This window comes from Solanum lycopersicum, chromosome 7, assembly GCF_036512215.1.
Source record: "Solanum lycopersicum chromosome 7, SLM_r2.1".
Lineage (NCBI taxonomy): Eukaryota > Viridiplantae > Streptophyta > Magnoliopsida > Solanales > Solanaceae > Solanum > Solanum lycopersicum.
This window is the reverse complement of record NC_090806.1, coordinates 24,102,641-24,128,249: the sequence shown is the minus strand read 5'-3', so window position 1 is coordinate 24,128,249 and position 25,609 is coordinate 24,102,641. Positions and strand designations below refer to the sequence as shown.

General features: G+C 36.1%; 1 protein-coding gene across 5 annotated transcripts in view; it reads right to left on the bottom strand.

Moving 5' to 3' along the window:
• LOC101256303 (calcium-transporting ATPase 3, endoplasmic reticulum-type) overlaps window positions 1-25,609 on the bottom strand; it is an 86,400-nt gene that overhangs the window by 28,364 nt on the left and 32,427 nt on the right. For all 5 annotated transcript variants that reach the window (XR_011210647.1, XM_004242901.5, XM_019214832.3 and 2 more), the window contains 5 exons: window positions 22,937-23,044; window positions 18,230-18,382; window positions 17,720-17,824; window positions 16,173-16,369; window positions 3,360-3,471 (listed from right to left, as the gene is read on the bottom strand). Coding sequence is in view for 4 of the 5 variants with exons in the window: in XM_004242901.5 (XP_004242949.1) it covers window positions 3,360-3,471; window positions 16,173-16,369; window positions 17,720-17,824; window positions 18,230-18,382; window positions 22,937-23,044 (675 nt within the window). In the remaining variant the exon portion in view is untranslated. The remainder of the gene's footprint in view (window positions 1-3,359; window positions 3,472-16,172; window positions 16,370-17,719; window positions 17,825-18,229; window positions 18,383-22,936; window positions 23,045-25,609) is intronic.

Genomic DNA, 25,609 nt, shown 5'->3' with positions numbered 1-25,609 from the left:
TACCTTGAAATTAAAGAAGAACTAGTATGGGTTGAGACAAGTTCCTAGGTGGTGAAACAGGAAGTTTGGCTCAGTTATGAAACAATAAGGGGTTGTTTAGAAGATGGATATGCCCAAAGTTAATACATAAATAACCAAGTTGTTCATGTTCTAATTTAAACCATGTTTGGTTTGCAAATAGGATAAAAGCTATCCATGTATTAATTTTATACAATATTTCGTTGGCAGGTTTTCAAATATTGTATAAATTATACAGTGTTTGGTTGCATTATTGTAATGCATAATTAATATTTACATAACTTATGACGGATTTTATGCATAATTTTATGCAATGTAAAAGGTGAAATAAGTTATATGGTATTGGTTATACATGTATTAAAATAGTAAATAATGCATCCACCCCTATTAATTTACTTTTAAATGTATATTTATTTACCATAAATCAAATAATTAATACATGTTAAATAAATTACTACCAAATTTCTTCTTTGGGTTCTTTGCCTTGTTAGTTGCTTAATTACTTTAATTCCTTTGCTTAAATTCTTGTTAATTGTTCTATTTGGTGGTACGGTCTATTAATTATAATTAATTTCCTTCCTTAGTTTCTCCATAATGCACTGCCAATACAAGTTTCAATATATTTAGCTACTTGTTATTTATTTTAACTTAAATTACCTATTGCTCAATTGCATCATATTTAATACAAATTACTTAATTACTTTAGTTATTTGTTATTTACTTTATTGTTTTTAGATATAGCTACTTATTTAATTGTAATTTGTTAGATATAGTTGGCTATTTTAATCGTTATAACAATATTAGCTCTAATTACTTTTGGAATTAAGAAATAAAAAGTAACTCACTGGTGTATTATAATCTCGACATAACTAATACCTACACAACTAATATATGCATAATTATCCTTCATAACTAATAACCTACATAACTAATACATGTATACTAAACCCTGCATCACTTATACATGTATAACTAATACCTACATTACTAATACCCACATAATTAACACCTGCAAACGACCCCTAAGGGTTCAAGAAGAAATCTTTGGAAATTATTTTTGTGCAGAAATTCTCTAATAATGAATATATTATATTATTGATTTATGTTGATGATATATTTGTCGTCATTCATAATGTTTGTGCGATCCAAAAGTTAAAGCAGGAATACCTTCGAGGTGGCCCAGTTGTTTGGGCTTCGGACATCAATGTTGGAGGTTTCACGGCATTTGAAACCCCTTGCCAACGAAAGCAAGGGGTTTGCCTTCTGGGTTGAACTCGTCGCACCGGGCTTGCCTAGTGCGGGTTACCTCTCCTATGTGGTTTGCGAGTTATTGCATGGGAGCGGGGGTTTTACCTTGTGCACACTCATAGGGTAGCGATTGTGGGTTTCCCTTGTCATTAAAAATAAAGATGAAGCAGGAATTGAACAAATCTTTTAATATGAAGTCTTCGAACCAATGAGGCAGATCCTTATGATGCATATAGGTGTGATAGAGGGAGGCCAAAACATTATGGTTATCACAAGAGAAGTATAGTTAGATGGTACTTCATAGGTTCAACTTGGATCAAGCTAAGGTCATTTGTACACCTCCAGCTGTGCACTTCAAGCCAAGCATGAAGTAATGTTGGTGAAGGATAGTACTAAGAAAGTTCGGTATGCTTCATATATCGGCAATTTGATGTACATAATGAGTTTTACAAAACCAGATTATGCCATTGTCCAAGTCATAGGCATATATGTGACAGTACTCCTTAGAGTTCGTATTTCGGACATGGAACCCATCTTTTTGTGGTTACATTGATTTAGGTATACCATCAGATGTGGACAGCTCTAAATCTAATTTTGGGCTACTTGATTGCTATTGCAGGGAAGCAACATCTTGGAAAAAGGTCGCAAAAGTAACTTTTCTTCTCTACTACAGTTGTTGAGCTTATTGTCGTCGAAACGTGTAAAGAGTTACTCCAGTTGAAAAGATTCTAGGTGGAAATTAGGATTTGCTCAAACAAGATATGTTCTTTATTGCAACAGTCAAAGTGTCATTTTTCTTCCAAAGAATAACAAGTCATAGGATCAAATACTTCAACATGAACAAATTCACACATATCACAAATGGTTTTGACATTTTGACCAAATCCTTTCAGTCGGTGTATTAAATATACTCCAAAATAAAGACTGATTTTTCAGTGAGTGTTGTCATCAGTTGCTAGACTTTCCTTGTAAAACTCAATGGTTTGCATAGTATCTTTCCTTCGATGTATTAAATATACTCCAAAATAAGGACTACTTTATAAGAATTGAGGACATGAAAACATTGATAGTTCTTGATAGAGTAGTTTCTATAAGTTCAATGTAGATACTTTAACATCTTAGCACTTGATGTACTTAAAACTCTGATAATGAAGCTTTCTTACAAATTAGAACACGTAGGTGCAAAAAGATCATGATTGGTATCGATTTCATGCATTAAGGATGAATAACTTCTAAAAAAGTATTCCACACATATACACACACACCAGCATAAGATAATCTCCCCTATCGCATAGATTGGTGCCACATTCGCGAGGAAGGAACAGATCTCTACATATTTGAACAGTGACAAATCCAAACCTAAACTTTGCCATTATTGGAGTGATATGTTCCCAATCATTCATGTAGTTTCACCCTGACACCACCAGATCTCTATAAGTGATTTTGGTTGAATTTAAATCATAGATTTGTGAGATTTGAATACCAAATTTCGAGGGTTTTGACCTAGTACCTTAAATGAGTTAAATAGGGGATCTGACCACGAAACTGGACATTAATGAGAAACCAAACATAAATTTGGACTCGCAAGCTTATAGGTAATCATATTTTGTAATTTGTCCCGAGATTTGACAAGGTAGACTGAGTATTAATTTTTAGGCTTGACTTTGACTTTGACTTTGACTACAGGCACCAATCAAATCAATTAAACGCCCCTAGTCCAAATTATTTGGAGTAGCCTATTTCAATCCTTTGTACCTATTCGACTTTATTCAGGTCCGTCTATTTCCAATATTAGGCATTGAACATAATTTTGTTGAAATTGGAAAAAAGGAAGTATTTGATGTTGAAAATTGAGAATTTGGTTGAAATACCCCTAAAATCTATCCTCCAAATTGCAAATTCTTTATTTCAAGTTCATAGTTGAAAGACTAAACTGATAAACACCTGCTTGAAATAATCTCCAAATATCATTTTATTTGATTGATTGTTTTAAGTTAGTACTCTATATATCATGCAAAAAGTAAATAAACAAATCAAAAAAGTTGTAATGCTTTTTACATACAAAAGTAAGGCACATAGAAGAAAGAGCATACCAACCCAATAAATGTAAGGTCATTTTCATCATCAAAGGAGAGTGATTGTTGACCCATAGGCATTCTTTTCAAGGCTAGAGCTAAGCATCTAAGAGTTTCTTTTCCTGCAAAACTGGAGGGGGAAATGTTATGCATCACCTAAATATCCTTAAATATGCATTAATACAGCATATTTTCAAATAACTACAAAAACCCGTTGACACATTAGAAGCTTAATGGTAGAAATATGCACATCCATGCATTTAGAGGACATGCCAAATAAGTCTGATAATGACTACCATATTTATGTTTAGTACACTATCTAAAGTGGCACAAGTACAAGGTTATACAAAATACTCAAGTTGGTCTGAAGCATTGATATCACCATATCTGATACAGATTAGCAAATTCCATCTCAACATAATATCTGCAACAACCATAGCAATGACAATATCGAGAGTAGTAGAGCCTCTTGAACCTACTTAAGACACAACTTTACCCACTCAACCGTGAGAAGGAAATAGAGAAATCGACGAGGAGTCGGACACGTTAGCGAGGTGGATGAAATAGACGCTCACATCCATTGTCCTATGTATATTTATTTTTTTTGAGAAGGTAACAACTTGTTTTCTATACCAAAATATTAGAATCTGCCATAACATACTAAAGGTTCCTAATTACATTTGTGGAGAGTAGTTGGAAGATCTTCAATCCTATAGAAAGATTTACAAGGAACCAGAAACATATGTAATTGATTCTATATCTTCCATGTACTCTTATTTACACCAAAAAAGAAACAAAACTAAGCAGTTTGAACTTAATCTACTGGATGGAATTACACTTGGCCCAGAAGCATCTGAGATTTCTTTCTTCCCACATAGACCACCGAATTCAAGCCAGAATGATTTTTCATCTCTCTTTATGCCAAGTAATGCTTGCATAACTACTCTATATCCTCAAAGTCGGTAACTCTCCTAGGCATAACCCAGTTCATGTCCTTCAGGTTGATGAAGACATTCCAGAAAATGTTGGTTATCCTACAGTGAAGGAAGAGATGGGCGACAATCGCTACTTCTTCACCACATAGGAAGCACCTTGGACTCAGTTGAATATTTCTCTTTATAAGGTTTTCCTGGGTCTAAACTGTCTGCTCGGCAAGAAGCCAAGTACAACAAGACACTTTGTAATGAAATTTTACTTTTCTGTATCAGCTTCCAAGGCCACCCATTCCACGGACTGTTACAAGGGTTAAACTTTTTGTAGGCTCTTTTGACAATAAAATTGTCTTGATAGTGATCCTGCCATCCTAAAATATTCTATGCATCAGTAGTTCCTTTGAACTGCCCCGAGACCTTGTAAACTCCACCAAACCGTGGATCTCCCAGTCATTTAGAGATCTTCTTCAACTCAAATTCCACCCTTGGTTTGACCATATCTCGACCACGGTGACCCTTTGCTGCTGGTTTAGGGTGAAATATTTGAAAACAATGCTTTTAGAGATCCTTGTACTAGCCATATGTCTTTCCAAAAAGTGGTTTTCCGACCATTACCCAATTTGATACAACAGTTTCCTCTAAACTTTGGCCAATGGTTTCTGATGGCTCTCCAAAGGCTTGATCATAAGTGCTAGTGACCATTATAGTTATCCAGTGATCATTTCATATTTAGCCTTTATTACTGCTTTCCACAGTGCTTATTCAGTGGAGGCAAATCTCCACAACCACTACCTCATGAGGCATCAAAACTGGATTTTCCTTGCCCCGAACCCCCTGCCCGTTTACTCTTAAACAGAGTATCCCACTTGACCAAGTAGAATTTCCTAGTTTCACTATTTCCTTCCCACATGAAGTTTCTTCTCATAGAATCTAGGCTATCAATGACACCATTGGAGATAGGTAAAAGAAACATTATATAGACTGGCGTAAACTCCAAAACATTACTGATGGGTGTTAATCTTCCCTCTAAAGAATGGTACTGGCTCTTCCTATTCACCAACCTTTATTTACATTATTCTATCACCCCATTCCAAATGCCTATGGATTTGCTTTTGGCTCCGAAAGACATCCCAAGTATTTAGTTGGTAGGTCTCCTATCCTTCCACCCAAAATGCTAGCCAGAGAGAGTAAATCAGGGACTTATACAAGAAAATCTTGTTCAAATTGATGTGAAGACATGAGAGCTTCAAATTGAACAAAGATTACCCTTAAAATCCTGAGTTGTTTTCTATTTACAACACAAAAGACAAGAGTATCATACGCATATTGAAGGCTAGTAATCACCAAATCAACCCTCACTCTACTGGAGACCCTAAAACCTCTCAGCCACAACTTCTCTTGAGCAATTTTCAACATATTATTAGCTCCTCCATAGCAATAATAAAAAGGAAAGAAGATAATGGGTCTCATTGTCCAAAACCTTTTTGTGAAGAGAAGGCTATTGAAGGCTAGTAATCACCAAATCAACCCTCACTCTACTGGAGACCCTAAAACCTCTCAGCCACAACTTCTCTTGAGCAATTTTCAACATATTATTTAGCTCCTCCATAGCAACAATAAAAAGGAAAAAAGATAATGGGTCTCATTATCCTAAACCTCTTTGTGAAGAGAAGGCTATTGAAGGTTAGTAATCACCAAATCAACCCTCACTCTACTAGAGACCCTAAAACCTCTCAGCCACAACTTCTCTTGAGCAATTTTCGACATATTATTTAGATCCTCCATAGCAATAACAAAAAGGAAAGAAGATAATGGGTCTCATTATCCTAAACCTCTTTGTGAAGAAAAGAAACATGTGCGAGAGACATTTATTAGAACTGGCAATTGCACAGTGCTGATGCAAAACTTCATCCATCTTGGCCATCACCTCCAAAACCCCTTTTAGAAAGAGTCTCCAGTAGGAACTTCCAATTGAGGTGGTCATAAGATTTTTGAATATCCTGCTTACATAGGATGCCTGGGACACTACACCTAGTTCTAGCCTCAACACACTCATTTGCCATAAAAATGGCATCCATTATTTGTCTCCAATTTATGAAGGCCAAATGTTGGGGTCGACTAGTTTATGTATAATTATTTTTATTCTCTTAGTGAGTAATTTGGAGGTGATCTGGTACATCTACCAATCAGTCTAATAGGTATGAAGTCAATGAGCTCCTAAGCACCTAATTTTTTTGGAATTAAAGTCATACAAGTAGAATTGAAGCTTCTCTCAAACATACGTCTCTCACTGATACATTCTTGACTTGGTAATAATGTATCAGCGAAACTTAAAGATAAGCTTTGTAGATTGACTATTAGACCGGCTATGTTGTACGGAGTGGAGTGTTGGTCAGTCAAGAATTTGCATGTTCAGAAGATGAAGAAAGAAAAATGAGGATACTTGGATGGATATGTTATATGTATGCATACTAGAAGAGACAAGATTAGAATGAAGATATACAGGGTACATAGGGAGAAGTTGTGGTGGAAAAGTTTTGGGAAGCAAGACTAAGATGTTTGAGCATAAGAATATGACGACCACAGATGCCCTCCCTCATGAGGATGTGCAAAAGTTGGCAGTGATGGGTTTCAGAAGTGGTAGGGGTAGACCAAGGAAGAATTGGGGAGATTAGACTAGACATGACACATCTTCAGCTCACCAAGGAATAACCCTACAGAGGAGATCATGAAAAGCGAGAATTAGGATAGATGGTTAGTTGGTTGTAGAATGGTTTCTCTCACAAGACTTTTGAAGCAGGATTCTAGAGCATTTATCGGTTCCCTTACCAGTATTGCCACTATTATGCTAGCATTATCTTATTCTACAATTTTATTACTACCATCATTTCTTTCATTTTGGTTGTCTTAAGTTTGTATAGTTTGTGCTTTCTTTTCTCGAATATTTTCATCATACCTTTACCCTTGCTTTTCTTTTAAACCATTTTCTGAAAACAATTCCTTGAGTCAAGGATCTCTGAGAAACAATCTCCCTTTTATCCCACAAAGATAGAGGTAAGGCTGGCATACATCCACCCTTGTTGTAACAATAAGAAGATTGGAATGTCAGAGAAGCAGAATTTATCTAGAACTTATACAAAGTAATTGAACTCTAAAAAACAAAGGATCCCTCGATCAAAGAAATGCATGTAAAAGGTTGTTTAATGTTTATACTTTTTTTTGAGCAGGTAACGTTTTTGTGTATTAATAACAAACTACACAAAGGGTGTGTATTCTCCCATATTTACATCCAGATGAGCTAAAAAAAAAGCTCCATGTCCTCAATTTTCTCGTAAGGAATCGAGTACATCATAAACTGATTCCAACTCCTCAATTAAGCTATGTTTACACCAAAAAGAGAAAATCCCTAAACGTTTTCAACTTTAGTTTCTGATTAGAGGGATTGATTTCACTGTTCCTGCATTGTTTCTTTCTCCCCACACGATCCACCAAATGCAAGCTGGGACAATTTTACATCTCTCTTTCCGATTAGATGGATTGGTATCACTGTTCCAGCATTTCAATACATCATATACTCTTCCGAGCATATTCCAATTAATACCCCTAATGTTAATGAAAATATTCCACAACTGGTCCGTCCAGCTTCAGTGAAGAAAGAGATGAGAGATTGTGTCTTCTTCCTTATCACAGAGAAAATACCTTGAGCAAAGATCAAAACCTCTCTTCATGAGTGTATCTTGTGTGAGTGCAACTTCTCTGGCTAGCAACCAAGAGAAGCATGCAACTTTGTGAGGGATCTTACCCCTCCAGATCTTCCAAGGCCAGATCCCACTCTAATTATTTGAGGTTGTGAGTACTTAGTATGTTGCTTCCGCTGTAATTTGTTCTCCTTATTCCTTAACCATATTAAGTAATCTGCCTCAGTTGATCTACCTTTGAACTGTTCCAAAGTTCCGAAAAAGATTGTTAGTCTGTCAATTTCCCAACCATTTAAAGCTGTTCTAAAACTCAACTAATTAAACATTATGAAATCTCAAAGTTCTTGTAAAATGTCCTAAAAGAAACTTAACAATTAGAAGGGGTCATAAGGTTTGAAATGGTCTGTCTATTAAACGGTGTCTTAGGACAACTCTGTTTAGATAGCAATGCCATTTCAGCCAACTTATGAGTTATGTGCACATGACTAATCCACCAGAAACTTACTACCTAAACACATGTACTAGATAATTTTATCCACCAAGAGTTAAGAAGTCTAATTAGTCTTGAAAGAACTCACTTAGTATTGCCTCGTTTGTATTAGAACTTTGGTGCCTTAGTATAAATTTCACATAGAAAGAAAACCATACATTTGAGTAGAGAATATCTAACATTCCAAATCACAAGACAAAGAAAAACAACTACAATACATATGTCCTTCCATCTTGGATTTGTGCCTGATTTAGTTATTAATTTACCCGCCCAAGCCTCAACACAATGCAATAAAACACAATATTTAACTCCTAGATACCTCTTATATCCTATCATCATTAAATTCAACTTTTAACACTTGTAGAGAGGTAAAATTATTTTTTCGCCAGTGGAATGATAGTCAACTTGAACACACCTCAACTATTCCATTAAGTGCATACCTCTCACCTACACAAGTACCGAGTAATTCAATCCACCAAGGTTTAGGCATATGGGAAAAAATCACTTACGCATACCAACTATATATTTTGTGATGCTGATGTGAACAAGTTGGGCTATCTTGGACAAGCTCTAACTTGATTGCAAGTGACTTCAAGGCTTAAATCAACCTTAGTAAATGTGAGATTATACTTGTTGACGTAGTGCATAATATTGCCACGCTTGTCCATGTCTTGTAGTGAAGGTAGCCTCTCCCCACTACCTACCTAGGATTGCCTCTGGCGTGTCGAACAAGGATCTCACTGTTTGGAATCCTGTCATTTAGAGGGTAGAGAAGACATAGCTAGGTGGCAAAAAGATACTCATCCAAGGGAGGCAAAGAAGTGCATATAAGGAGCACGTTATAGAGTATCCCTAAATATTGCATCTCCCTATTCAATGCACCTTGTTATGTTATAGGTAAGATGGAGAGGTTGCAAAGAGATTTTCTTAGGGATGCGACGGACAGAGCAAAGAAGTTTCACTTAATTTGATGGGAATCTATGACATCTCCTAAAAAATGGGGAGGATTTGGGAATCAAACTTGAAGACTTTCAATAAAGCTCTTTTATTTAAATGGTTGTGGAGATTTGGGGTTGAGGGAGAAGCTTTATGGAGAGGATTATAGCTGGAATATACGGTGAAATGGAGGGGGGATGGAGAACAAAAGTGATCACTATGCCTTTCGAATGTGGTGTGAGGAGGAATATAACGAAGGGGTGGGATGCTTTGGATGATAACATTACTTTTAGGGTTAACAGGAGAGTAGAGTTAGTTTTTTGGGGGGCAATAGTGTTGTGAAAGTTTGGTGCTTAAGGATAAATTCCCCTACTATATATATGATTTAATGCCAAAGGGAGTTATGTGTTCAGCAAGTTAGGAGGACCCAAGGGGATGGAACTTTTAAAGATTTGAGGTTGAAAAGGAAATCCATGATTGGGAGGTGACGGAACTCAGAGATTGCTAAATTACTCCAAAAGAAATGTGAGAAGTTAACAGACCCAATGATTTGAGTAGAGAAAAGTTGGGGAATAACAAAGTGTCTTCTGTCAAGTCCTTCTATAAGAAGCTTCTGGTAAGGGTGGAGGTTATTTTTCCATATGGTGTGGTATGAATAACGAAGGTATTCTTCTTCACGTGGCTAGCTAGTGAAGGGATGATTTGTACATCAGGGAACCTTAGGAAGCAATAGGTTGTCCACATGAGTTGGTGTTTCCTTTGTAAGGAGACCAGTGATGATGCAGATCATATTTTATTATATAGCAAATTAGCCACGATGTTATGAGAGGATATGATTACGTGGCTTGGTTTCACTCAGGTAATGCCAAGATTAATGAAGGAGTTAGATGATTAGTTGGAAGAGTGGAGCTAGGAGAAGAAGCCACAATGCATGGAATGTTACTTCTCTAGCTTGGTCATTTCAAAAGAAGGTGAGCTTTTGAAGGGCAGGAGATCAGCTTTGCTCAATTAAGTAGTTTCTGATCCCTTATTTTCTTTTGGTGCACAAATGTCAAAAAATCAATTATAGAGACAGCATTATTTGAGTATAACTGATTACACCAAAAACATAATAGCAAAATGTAGTTGAGCTTCACTTTCTGCACACTGTTTTCTATGCTCTCAAGACACCTAAAGTTCCTCTCTTTCCATATTGCCCACCATATTGAAGGAGGGATAAGTCTCCATCTGCCTCTGTCATTTGCAGCCTCGTCTTTTGCCCATACTCCTGCTTCCCTCAACTTCTTAAAGACTCAGAAACTTTCGCTGGCATAGTCGAGGAGATGCCTCTGAGACTCAAAAAAATTCTCCATAATTGTTGAGTGTACTTGCAGTGTTTCTAACAGATCATTCACATTCTCTAAAGTATCCCCACAAAGAGCATCTAGAGCAAAAGGTTATCCCTCTCTTCATGACATTGTCTTCGGTAAGAGTTGCTTCCTTGGCCAACAACCAGACAAAGCAAGATGCTTTGTAGGGCATTTTGCTTTTCCATATTTGCTTCCATCGCCAATTTGTAATTTGTTGGTTTGTCTGATCCATTAGCTTATAAGCTCTATTAAATTTGTATCGTCCTCTATTGTTTCCTGTTCACCATAGAACATACTTCCTTGTTTGAAGACCATTGAAAGTTTCCATTGTGTTAACAAACTCAGCTACTCTTTGAACCTCCCAGTCATTTAGATGTCTTCTAAAGTTGAAGTTTCACCCCTGTAGTGTCCATAAATCTGCTATAAACCCTCGCTAAAATGTGACTAAGTTATAAACTTCAGGAAATAACTCTTCCAAGTTGCCTTTCTCATGCCAATTATCCTTCCAAAACATGGTCTTTCTCCCATCACAAACATTCACCTTTGAGTTGTTCTTCACTTCATCGCATAGATTCCTAATGGACCTCTAAAGGTTGACCTCATAAGGAGTAGTCACTTCTTTGGTCATCCATTTGTCTTCTGGTATATATTTAACCTCAATCACCCTTTCCCACAACAGTTGGTTACCATTGGCATACTTCCATAACCTTTCATTTGAAAAGCTTTATTTTGCAAGTTTAGGTTCTTAATCCCCAGACCATCACTCTTCTTCCCAGTTATCACTGATTTCCACTTTACCAAGTGAAATCCTTTCTTTTCCTTGTTGCCCTGCCACAAAAATTTTCTTCTAATATTGTTTAGCCTCTTGGTGACCCATGGTGGGATAGGGAAAAGGGACATCATGTAAGTTGGAAGAATACCAAGTACTAAATTGAGTAGTGTCGATCTTCCACCCATAGACAAGTATTGTGTTTTTACTTTTCAACATAGCAAGTTTTTTTCACACTTCTCGATCACATTGCTCCATATATCTATGGACATAGATTCAGCTCCTAAAGGTAATCCCATGTTAGTAGTTCGCAGAATGCCAACTTCAACTCCAAGGATTGTTCCTAACCAACTCATGTTGTTGACTACATTAATAGGGTACATAAACTCTTTCTATGAGTTAATATGCAGACCAGAGATCCCTTCAAACAAAACCAAAATAAGTCTTAAGTGCTTTAGTTGATCTTCCTCGGCATCACAAAAAATAATTGTGTCATCTACATATTGTAGATGTGTCACTTCCAGACTGTCAATCCCTTTTCTAGCCACATCGAACCCTTTATCTAACCTCTTAATTTGGATGTCTTGATCATCTTATTAAGTCCTTCCATAGCAATTAGGAGCAGAAAAGGTGACAGAGGGTCACCTGGGTCCTCCATACATTTGGAAGAATCCTGTCGGAGAACCATTAAATAGTACAGAAAAGCACACTGTTGAAATCCATTGCTTCATCCACTTCCACCACTTTTGCACAAAATCCATCATTTCTAATATCTTCATAAGGTATCTCCAATTAACATGGTCATAAGCTCTCTATGTCCAACTTAGAGAGAATAAGTGGCTTCCTCTTCTTAACTCCGGACTCAACAGCTTCATTGGCAATCAAGAACACATCCATAATTTGTCTCCCTTTAATGAATGACATTTGTTGAGAATCTATCAACTTACCAATAACCCCTTTTCAGTCGCTCACTCAATACTTTAGAGAGCAACTTATGGATTCTGCCAATTAGTCTGAAGTCCCTCAACTCCTTGGCACCCTTCTCTTTAGGAATGAGTGTTATGAATGTTGCATTAAAACTCTTCTCAAACACTCCTTGATCACAAAAGTTTTAGATAGTGTCCAGGATGTCTTGCTTCACCACCTCACAACACTTGATAAAGAAACCCATAGTAAAACCATCTGGCCATGGCACCCTATTTTCCAGTGTAAGGACTGGAAACTGGAAACTAAGTAATATTTGCAGGGTACGTCTCTACAGGATGATTTCTGAGTACAACCTTTTCTAATACCCCACAATTTCCCCTTCCATTCTACTTAGTCTTTCGTAATTGCTCCATGTATCACTAGCTGGTCTATATTTTTTCTTTCTTTTATGAGCATTTGCCATTTTGTGAAATAATTTGGTATTCTTATCGCCTTCTTTGAACCAAAGAACTCTTGACTTTTGTCTCAATGAAATCTCCTCCTCCTTCAACAACTCATCTTTTAGAAATAATTCATACTTTTTAGCTATCTCTTCATCATTGAATATTTTATCTTCCCTCTCTGTATCCAAGTCTGCCATTTGTTCAAGCAATTTCTTCCTTTGTATTCCTAAGTTCCCAGTCTCCTCTTTCCTCCATTCTTTGAGTTTGTGCTTCAGATCATTGAGCTTGCCGGCCTAGATAAGAAGTTGGAAGAGGACCACCGATTTTTTACACTATCAATAAAACCTTCGGTCTCCAGCCACCAATTTTAAAATTTAAATTAATTCTTGTCCTTTTTCCAAGACCCTCCAAGTAGTGATAAGCTGAAGTTGTTTCAAATTTCCGAAATAGTCATCCCACTCATTTGAAATTTGGATTTAAGGTTGTTTCTGTTGGTCTCCTTTGAACTAAGTGTAATTAGCATTCTCTAGTTGCAAGATATGCTTGTCCAACCCATCTCACGCCCCACATTTGTTTTGCCATTTCTAAGACATTCCCTTCTAATTTTGTGTTTTGAAGACAAATAATGTCAGCCTTCGAACCCCAAATCAAAGTGTTTACTAGCCTCTTTATCTCTCTATCATTGAACCCTCGTACATCCAAGACACTAACTTGAGCTTCATCAAGAACTAGAGCTAATATTTCTCCCTTTGTTCCCGTGACCGGTATTTTTATACCTGACATCACAGGGTACTAAGCTTTTAATTTCTTGTGCACCCTTGATCCTTGTTTTTTTTTACTTCAATATCATGTTCAATTCTTCTTGCTTCGAGCACCCATCTATCTGCATTAAGAGTTCTATGGCCTCCTCGAGTCCTTGAAAGTGAACCCCAAATATTTTCCCCAGTCTTATCAAATTATGTTGCACCTAGACCAATGTTTCTTTTTCTCTCCCTTGCAGACTGTGTTATTGCATCATTATTGGTTCAACTTCCTCTACTTTCCAGTTGACAATATTTGTGTTGTCACTCGAGGAGAATTATCCAGTAATTTTCACTTTCTGCACTTATACTGTCGCAGCCTCTTACCTTATGTCAATCTGCCTCCTTGTTTGGTGTAGGTGAACCATCCCCATTCACAAACTCAGTTGTCATCATCACCATCTTCGCATAAGACTTCCTTTGTTCTGATTCTATAGAGGATACATGCAGAGAAATATGTGTTGCTATGTCTTCTGCGAAACTTAAGGCATTATGGGCTTCTATGGGACTCAGTTTCTCCTCTTGTAGATTGTTAAAAATAACCTTAGCAACTAAGTATGGGCCTTTAAATAGATTTTATGGTATTTTCAAAATGGGCTTATGTGAACAACCCACTATAGAGGTCTCATTTAAATGAGACATGTGCCTCCCATGTGCTCTTGGTGATACACTTTTTCCCGTTGTTCCAACATACTGCCCTCTTATAGAATCCCTGATTTGTACTTCTTCACAGAAGCTTTCCTTCCTTACCCATTGGGTTAAGCCTTTCTCTGGGTAATGTGTTTCATCTCCTCCATTTGGTTTTTCCAGCATGATCTCATACCGAGATCTGCCCAGATTGGAAAGTGGTATTTCACACCATATTGGGATATCACCACCTCCCTTGGGATGCTGCAACCATCATTTGAAACCAAGCTTCTGGCACATTTCATATGATTCTTAAGCCTAGTTTCCTCCTCTGTAGTAACCCATCCCCCACAAATTTCACCTATTTCCTTAAAAACCTTTTTAACCAGAGGTGCAGGGGAATTCCCACTACTCTAACCCATATTTTCTCTTGGCTTCCACCATTCGAGATGAAATCTGTAATTTTTCCATCTCAATTCACCATAAATGGTCTGCTCTGCCATGTATCTATTTGGGAACTCGACGAGGAACATCTCACCATACAACTTATAGATGTTCAATCCGAAGACTTCCTTCCATGTTGTTATGGACCATCTTTGAATATCTGCTAAAGTTGGCCCTTCTCCTCTCTACAGTACCCAACTAGACATCTCCCTTGTAGGCCATCCTCATGTGCATCCATTTGGTCTAGCACTTCTACGGTTCCTTTCTTGCTATTAATCTTGGTTGTGCGTAGGCTTCTGGTTTGCCATTTACTTTCATGTAAAGCACTTGCATAGGGAAAATCAACATCCGTCATCCTTGTGCTAGGTGTCATCTCTTTCTTCCTCTAGCATTTACTGAACCAGGTGATCTTTGAATAAATGTCCAACCATCCAGCATTATCTGCTATTTTTGGAATGATTAGGCCCGATTTCCCCCCTCTATTTAATGTTATGATGCTTATAATCTCCCATATTCATTATGCTTTTTTTAACAGAAATGTTCTGCTTCCATCTCGTATTTTCCTTCTTTTTTCCTTCGATGCTTCTCTGAGGCAAACACACATCCACTCCATCACCTTCCTATTCATTGAAGATATTTGCATCATCTTCCTACTCCTTTCCACCCATTCGTACCACTCAGCCTTATCAGTCTCCCATCTAGTAGTAATATTAAAGGATTTGAACCTTGCATTGAAGTAGATTCTAGTTTCCTCCATCCTTTATCTAAAAAATACCAAGTAGTTTCTCAATAATCACAGTGGGTGATTATTTGTGGCTTGAAAGAAGGTCTAATTCTGTTGAAAGCTGCCGGAATAGTGAGATTCTCCCTCCTAGAAAGTAGGAGAGAGAAGGAACATCGAGAATCATGTCTAGAAGCTTTCTTTTTTCAATTTTTCGTGTTTTGTTCTTTCATGTTCTCATAAAAAATTTCATTACGGTGATGTTTTTTTTCCAGGTTTTGCAAGGGTCTCCATAAAGATTTTTATGGTGGAAGGTGGAGTAAGTGGTAGGGATAAAAAGTGCAAAAGAAGAAGAATGAAAAACAATAACAAAAAAAAAAGATGCTCCTCAAAGGCTAAGATTGGGTGCATCACAGCGGGGTCTTATTTGAGGTGTTTAAAATACACAAGGCCTACATGAGGCGCCTTAAGTTATAGTTGGTTCCACCTTTTCGGAATGAAGGATCCCTAAGTGATGTTATGCCTTGCCACATCTGAGTACTAGGTTGCTCTAATTTTAATATAATATTAACTTACCTATTCAAAAAGCAAACAGAATATAGGTTTCCAATCTGAACTATCTGGATTAAAATATCCCAGTCACGCACGTACCAGACAAGTAGAAAAATACAACCATCACATAAAAAAGGCCTAACCTATTATACTTTGCTTCCAACTGAGCTCTAATATGTGCAGAAAGAGGGACAGTAGAACCATCATCATTACACAGTATATTGGTACATCTTGAAAGTATGCTTTCTGGAGCTCCTTTTGAAAACATTATCTCCATCTGCTTCCGGTTACAAAGCACACTCATCATTTTGCGATCACGTGAAAATTCCAATAAAGAAACCTGCAAGTTATGGAATAAGTAAAGACGAATATAATGACATGCATAGCACTAAATCTGGTGTTTAAATGCTTTTCATGTGTCAAAATCATATAATCAAACAAATTAATAAAGCAACTTCATTTCCAGGAGAAGGAAAATGACAGGTATTGATTCTAAAAACTCAAATTAGCCTTTCATGATTTATTCAAGTGCAGATAAACAATGCATTTATCAGCATTGTAGTGCAACAAGTGTTAGGAGCCAAGAGAAAGGGGAAAAGGGTGAGAAATTTAAGAAAATCGAAGGATAAATAGTTTATAGAACCCGGCATGCTACTATAAACAGCAAAGATCGCACAGACACAGTAGCCAAGCCCAACAAGGGACGAGATCTGACTCATTCATGTAATAGTTACTTGCAATCTTCTGTGGCAGAATTATGTTCTATACTGAACTAAGAGGGCATTTGGATATGCTTTTTTAAAATAAGTTATAAGCTAGTAAAAGCTAAAAGTCGTAAGTTGGGAATACCCAACTTTTAGCTTTTAGCTTATTTTTGTACTTTTCGGCCGTACATTAAGTGATTAAAAGCATATTTTTCTTTTCGAAACACCACAAAAAGTATAAAAAATCATAAAGACAAAATAACTTAAGCTAAGCCAATCCAAACAACCTCTAACTAATTAACCAAAACAAATTTATAATCTATACTGAATTAGCTAACAAATCTCAGGGTAGCCCACGCAGGTCGTTCAAGATCTTTCATGTTTTGGGACCCTAATATTGCGGACTACGTGGAATTTGCAAAACTTGCAATGATTTTTTTTCTCTATTGGTCGTCAAGCTTTACTCCAGACCCGCGTAGTGGAAGTTGGTGCTCCTGTAATGCTCTTTTAGATTTTTTTTACTTGCAAGAATCTTTACCTAGAATTCCTCTTAGCTTTTTGTTTTCATTAAAAGTTCCGAAGGCATATGTAAACAAGAAACAACAATTGATGCATGATGTCTTTAACGAATGTGAGGATCCAAATGGTGAAAATAATTACATTCGCCGTATTTCCCAAGAAAAAACTATTGCAAACATTTGACTGCTGTAGTAAGCATTTCATAAAAGGGAGTTACTATCATCACAATGGGAAGCAACATTTTACTACAAACCAATTGGGAAAATCATTTGGAACACTTCTGTAAGACAAACATGATCCTAATGTGTTCGGCAACATGAAAAACACTCCAATATGGAGAGCTCAAACATGACTGTTTTCATGTTTCAGCAAAAGCAAGTTAGTTTGAAATTCCATAAGAATGTGAATGCAAATCTTAGATTTTCATTATCTCCAGCACTAATAAATAAAGTGGGAACATACCTCACCTTTTTAAATTGGCTTTCCCAATACCGATTACAGTAAGAGGCCCGTTCATGCTTGCTTAGCATATTTAAAGCAGAGGGCATTGTATCAAAACCAGGAAGACCAATCTGACAATAATTGATAAGAGCATAAGCATAGAGTTAGATCTGATTATCAGCCACATAATCAATTGATGTGCTGTAATATGTACATATACTAAACAAATACTTCCAACATCCCTTTTTAATAGACCTATCGGAATTTGAAATGTTAATTTGACTTACTATACAAGAAATGGTGAAATGAAATAATAAAATAATGGTTGCATAGCCAGATCGATAGGAATAATCAAATTATATAGAATTTGAAGAATTAGATAAACTATAAAGCTTGAAAATTGTATGGCCTTATGAAATAATGTTATCAGTAAAACAATGTTAAACATTTGGGATTCTACAAAATAAAAAGAAAATGTCATATAAATTAAAGATAAGGAATAAAGAAGCGACACGCAAGCCAAAGTCCAGACTAACTTTTTCTGCCAGCAAACGGAGGGCAACTTCAGTTGATTCACCAATCTTCTCATAAATCCTCTTATCTGGGTTGTATTGTATAACAGACTCATTGCATAGAGCTGAGCACATTGCTATATGAAGTAGACAAGGATACTGAGCAGGAATATCTAGCTGCACAGAACACCAATATTAAATATTCTACTAAATAAATATAATATGGAGAACAGAAGCAAGTAGCAAACAAATAATTTTACCCTATAACTCTTCTAGATTATTTAATATATATAGTGCCCTGCATGGTAAAGGATTATAATGTACTTCGTATTAATAGGGCTTAGTTAATAATGTAGTTAACGCATCTTATTATAATTTCTCGTGTTTTTATTTTTCAAATGGTATTACAGCGACCGTCAGAAATCTCAGGAATAGGATAGTCAATCTCCATGCCTTCTTTCCTGTGACTTTTAGATTTTCCCTGTGCCATCTCCTTTTCTCCCAGTAGTCAAGGTGCAGCAAGATCTGGCAACCAAACCCCAGATAACTGCTTCAGCAGAACCCCCCATGATGCACCCTCATGTGCTTGACAAAGCTCCGCTCTGGCGTGTCCAACACATGCTTCAGCGTGTGAGGCAGTTTGCGGCCAATCTTCAGAGCAGTTCTTTCTTTTGGTTGTGATCATACCATGATTTCGAGCCCATCATAATATTTTCTTCAATTTCCGATCACTTTTCATTTTCCAGTGAATTTTCTGACGTGTTTGTGCAGTGTTATAGCCTTTCAATAACTTTTTTAGTGAAGTAGGTAATTCTCTGCGTGGTAGACCACCTAAAATGCTCATGTTGCTTATACTGCATCGGGTGTAATTAGGGGTTTTCTTTAGAGAAAATTACAGCCCAATAACTTTAGGCCATCTAGTTTACAAAATATGTACACAGTGTACAAGTAATGTATACTTTACACTAATACACATATAATATACATACATTTGCATATAATGTACATACTTATACATATAATAAACATATGTATACACACCATATATAACTGAGTGTATATGTAGTGTATACTTCAGCTATGCTTGGTAAACTTTTTTGAGACTGTAAATGGTTCCTTTATCTTTTTTGAGGCTGTAAATGGTTCCTTATCTGATGGTAATTCTTTTGCTTGTGTTTAACATTCTTATACCCTTGGACTGTGAATCCTGGACTCCCAACACTTCTGATCATATTTCTGATAATAAATTCTTTAGCTTATGTTTCACACTATCCACAAGAACGTTTTTCTCCATAATGGTACTCAGGATGAAGGTTTTTTTTTAATGACAAGGGAAACCAGCGGCCGCCCCTTTGGGTGCGCACAGGGTAAAACTCCCGCCCCTATGCAATAGCTCGCAAACCACACATGAGAGGTAACCCGCACTAGGCAAGTCCGGTGCAAGCTTTACCTAAAAGGCAAACCCCTAGCTTTCCCTCTCCATGGCAAGGGGTTTCGAACTTGAGACCTCCAACATGGAAGTCCAAAGCTCGGGCCGCCCTGAAGGGTATTGAGGATGAAGTTTATACGGAGGAACCACCTAATTTTGTTGCTCAGAGGGAGTCTAGTAGCTTCAAATGTCTATAGCACCAGTCAACTCTATGGACAGAAACAGTCACATAATAATTTAGGAATTTGGCATGAAGTTGTATTAAAATTTATCACTCTATGTTTCATCAACATTCTGCTCTATCTATTTATGGTGGTTATTGTTAGAAGAGCAATAGGTTTATACAATCCTATTAGAATAAGAATAGGTTTACACAATCCTATTAGAAAAGGAATAGATCCTATTAGAATAGGAATAGGTTTACACAATCCTATTAGAAAAGGAATAGATTTATACAATCTTATTTAAATAAGAATAGGGATAGTAAATAGTATCCTACTTGGTAAGGATTGTATTCTAGTGCCTATAAATAGGATTTCAATGTAATAATGTAGACACAACTAAAATTCAATAATATTTTTCTCCTATATTGACATGGTTCAATGATGAAGCAAGGTTAGAGATGGTGTTCATCATGGCGGGTGTAGTTCTAGCCGCAACCTTTTTTACAGTGATGAAGATTTTTGTTGGAGAAATTGTTCAGAGAGGTTCTATATGTCAAGACGTAAATTTAACGGAGGAGATAATGGAGAAGAGGTGCAAGATCCTAAAGATTACATGAAAAAGGTGGACAATTTTATTTTGTCAGAAATTCAGGCCAAAAAGGGGAGATTTATTGGGTTTTATTTCCTGTGACTTTCTTAACATAAATACATTTTCCTTTTAGAAAAATGTTATAACATTTGACTAGTCCTTTTCTTGTAGGAAAAGGTTTGGACTGTATAAATATAGGATTGTTCCTTCTAACTTAACATTCACAATGTAGTCATAGCGTTTTGAGAGTTTTGGTTGTGGAGGAGAATCTGTGAACCTCCTTGTATTCCACCAGTACCCGTTTGGCAAACAATAATGTTAGCAAAAGTTGGGTCACCGTGTATCCTTCTAGTGAGTATTTCATCATATTTGATTTATGTAAGCATCGTGCCATCATTCTGGTGAATGTTTTTTCATATTTAATTTGTGTAGCACTGTGTCATCATTCTAGTGATTGTTTTTACATATATAATTTGTGTAGCACTGTGCCATCTTTCCGGTGACTGTCTTTTTTTTTGTACATCTGATTTGCATAGCATCGTGCATCTCTTCGAACTACTTATCATAGTTTATTTGTGTAGTACTTTGGATTTTTCTGAACTATTTTATCATATCTGAATTGCATAGCATCACGTGTCTATTCCGTGACTCCTCTGTTTAATTTGCATATTTCCATTTGTCTGTTCGATGACTCCTTAAATCTTATTTGTGTAGGGTTGTACCATCATTCTAACCCTACTCATATGATTTTTCTTTTTTATTAGGGTCGTGCCATCATTTCGACCCTACCCATATTATTTCTCTTTTATCAATGGGGTCGTTCAATCAATTCAAACAATCCTATATAATTCTATTTTCTAGTTGGGTCGTGACATCATTCCAACCCTACCCATATAATTTTATTTCTTAGATTGTGATTGTGACTACTTTTAGCCATCAAATCTAATACTCCAGCATATGAGCATGTTCCGGACAGTTTTTCGGTGACTTGTCCAATATCGATTTATCTATTGATTCCAATCCATATACTTCATACAAGATCTTGAGCACTTTGTTGCTCAGGGGGAGTTTAGTTGTCTTGTATGATGATTATGTGAGTTACTCTATAGTCTAAGTCTAAGGTCTAAGTCAGAAACAGTCTTTGCACGTTTGGTTTGGGAAGTTCAACACTATAATTTTATCACTCTGTGTTTTATCGGCATTATACATTGAGATTGACTGTCAATTTTATGATGTCAATTAATCAACTAGCAGATATCTTACAAACCCCATCATTGGCCTCGTATTAATTACATATGTAACGAGCTAGGTACATGAATTGTATGCACTAGCTTGAGGGGGATGTTAAAATAGGAATAGGTTTAATTTGATTAGAAAAGGAATAGGTTTACACAATCCTATGGCTATTAGAATAGGAATAGGTTTATACAATCTTACTTATGTAGGAATAGAAAGAGTAAATAGTATCCTATTTTTAGTGTCTATAAATAGGATCTCAATGTAATAATGTAGACACAACTACAACTCAATAATATTTTTCTCCTACATTTCTAATTGTTATTGTTGACAATATCAATATCACCAGCAATAATCAGGGTGGTATTACCAAATGAAACATCGCTTTCAGCACTTCCACACTATAAGACTTCGAAAGACTGAAGTAATTTTCAGGTATTGAGGTTGCTCCGTCAAGATCATGTTATTTCGCAACTAAAGTATGTCCCAGAAATTCTACCGAAAGGAAATGTACACAATCTCATCAAGAAGCCACCCACTTCCCAGCTTTTACTAGTGCAAAGGATGTGTAAATCATTAAGACATCATACATGGGAAAATGTATTTCTTTTCCAATAATCTCAATGAGTGTAGCAAACTCATCATAGAGAGTGTAGTAAACTCATCATAGAGGGTGCTTAGTAGTGTTGTCAAAGGCATGCTTTAGCCCTAAAGTGAGGCCCAAAACATGTTGAGCGCTTCGCCTCTCTAAATGTTAGCTTTTGCTTCTTCATCAAGGTTCTAAGGCAAGCTTTTCCTAGTGAATGGACGTCTTTTTAAAAGGCGACACTAAACAATTGATGTTTCACTTATCCTAATTATTTTTTAATTTCTTTCTTCATATATTTGACATTCATGAGGGAGGAGCTGAGAAGATCGGGAAAATATTTAGCAGGGAGAAATGACAATATTGAGAGGGCTTTTAAAATTCTCAATGCAAAAGGAAAAGTCACAACTTTTGAGGGTCCAAAAGCCTCCTCCAGCATATACCAGCACAAGGCCACGCATTGTCTTTAAGAGGCCATCTGCTTTCCGTAGCATGTTGCATATCCAAATGACAAAAAAAATATTTGCGAAAAAAGTTCTGATTTTTTTGGGCAAAAACCTTTACTTATGATGATAATAGAGATGCAAGGAAAAACTTATCAGGTCTTAAAATGTCTAAGAGATAGGTTACAATCATTGCCCTCCTAATACAACAGCAGTAATGCTTGCAATCAAAACAAACGAAGTACCGGAAATCTGTCTACAAGAACAAGAATAACAAGGAATACCTGGGCTCCCAAGCTGTCAAATATAAAACCTTCTGGTGCGTAAGTTGTTCCACTAACAACGTATTCAGAGTTCATTGGACCATTATTTAATGACTGAAGCACACAAATCTGAACAGAAAAAAGTATTACCGAAAATTCATTAGCCAGTGAACAGTTATTTTTATTTTTGACAAAGAAACTGGTTTTGTACATATTTCATCAGCACTAAGGCTGGTATTCAAAAATTTACATCAAAAAAACTACATCTAAAAGAGTAAGATCAGAAACTATCTCTAGGACCTATTTCATCTTATAAAGATCCTAAGATGTCTACTACCCAATAACAAAAAGTAATAATACACTAATCCAGTTCATTTTAATCCTACGCATGGGGTTGTTGTTGCCCTGAAAACACCTAGAATTCCTCTCCTGCTATATGGCCCACCATATCACTGCTGGGTCAATTCTTCATCTTCCATTGTTTGTGCTGCCACTACCGTTTATTCCAGCTTCCATATTATGTGCTCTTCAAATCTAGAATTCATAATTTTCTTGTGCTGATGACTTTTTAAAGTTAAAGCATTGGCAAAACATCTGCATTATATTCATATCACTCCTTTGAACCTATTGCATTCCGATGTATAATAATTTAGATTCTCTAACACTAAAAGTTCTCTACAGTTTTGACTGGCATAAAAAAGGATTGTCAGAAAGAATCCTAGCAGAGCTTGCACCCAAAATAACCTTACTAACATGACTAAGTATGAATTTCAACTACTTAGTTACACCTATATGGATCTTTTTCTTCAATTGCATAATATATGTCGCTAAATTCGTATGTATCCAAGAAATTAGAATCTCACCTGTTTTAACACCTTCATTTATCATCTTCACACATGAACCATGACACCTGGGGTCTATGTCAAACATGTCAAAACCATCACAAAGCCGCAGTTTCTCAACTTATCCCCTATGTATGCTGCTTGTACTTACGGTCAATAGAGTATTATCTCTATGATCGTCAAAACCTAGTATAAATGCACTTCCGTCTTAACATTTGTATTCCTGCAACACTCATCTTAGATTATTTGATCTTAGAGGCCCATACCTCAATGCTATATGTCATCCCTGCTCTTATAACAGTTCTATTTGATCTTACGTAACAACCCACCTAGAGCTTCTTATTTCATAAAGCACTCTTCCGATAGATTCTAAATGGGTATTTTGGACTATTCATTAACTACAGTTATTTAGTTGATGGATATTTATTAAATAATTAATTTTTATTAATTAGAGGTTAATGAGTCAAGCCATAATTTATTTAATACACTATACCACTTAAAGAACTGAATTAATAGCAATTAGGGTTCCCACATTGAGATATTAACTCAAAAACGACAAGACAATAGCAGAGGAGGTCGATGGTGGCTCCAAGGTTTACTTCTTCTATTCGAACTCATCTTATTTTCATTACTTATAATGGAATAGATAGACATGCATCCTAATAAAATTATAATATTACGGTTGCTATGAATTGGAAGTGGGTCGTATTTGGTTGGAAGTTTGGGGGACAAGAATTTCATTTGTTGTTTTTGGACAATATTGATAATTGTTGGTTGGCGCTTTGAAAAGTTTAATCACAAGATATTATTTGTGTTAGATATAGGATGGATGTACGGGGAAGTTAGGGTGTGGTATCATGTATGTGGATCGTGATTTAATTAGTTGACCTTTGGGTTACGATAACTTGTTAATGCTATCACATTATTATGAATTAAGTTTTAATATATTTTTATATATATAACTAAATATTACGAGTATTATATTATATTAATTCCTTAAAATTATAATAATATGACGTATTGAGATTTAACCCTTGGCTTGACAATATGAGACTTAAGAAGTTAGTTGGCATCAAGATTAGGAGCTTGGTTATAGAATTGAATTTGTTTACTTACAAATTATCCATACTTGCTAGATTGGGAATAATCTGAGGCATTGAAGAAAGGAAAAGAATTGACGAATTAGCTTATGTGACTTATGTGACTTCAGTTCTTTGATGGAAGTCGATTATGGTTTATTTTATGTGTTAGACTCTTTTTTTAGAAGGTAACGATTTGTATGTGTTAGATAGACCATTAATAGTGATTGATAGTCATAAAGTGGTATTATGAATTTCTCTATGTACTTGGTTGTTGTGGTTTCAATAATTCATGTGTTGTTGTGATTGGCCTGAAATCCCAAGAATGTGACTTCCATAATCTTGAACTTGTTCTATTAAAAAGATGCCTTGAATAAATGAGGTTTAATGATACATTATTAAGGAAGTGGAAAGAGATGATAAAGAATGATAAATAAATTAACTATATATTACACAATATATTATTGGATCGGGTGTCACATTAAGACATAGTATTATTGGATCGGGTGTCACGTTCTGACACGATATTATTAGATTGGGCGTCACGTTCCAACACGGTAACATTAAAGGAAAATATATCAAAGTAACTGAATGTACTAAATCTCAAAGAACATAATTCCCAAAAGAGAGTGGTGTGGAGGCATGAGACATCATGTGTGTTCTCAATATTGTGGACTGCTTTGTACTTGTTTCAGTGTTGTTGTCACTTGTTCATGGTGGCTGTTGTTTGTCACGTGCTAAGTGGTATAGTTGATTTCATGTTATTACTTTAT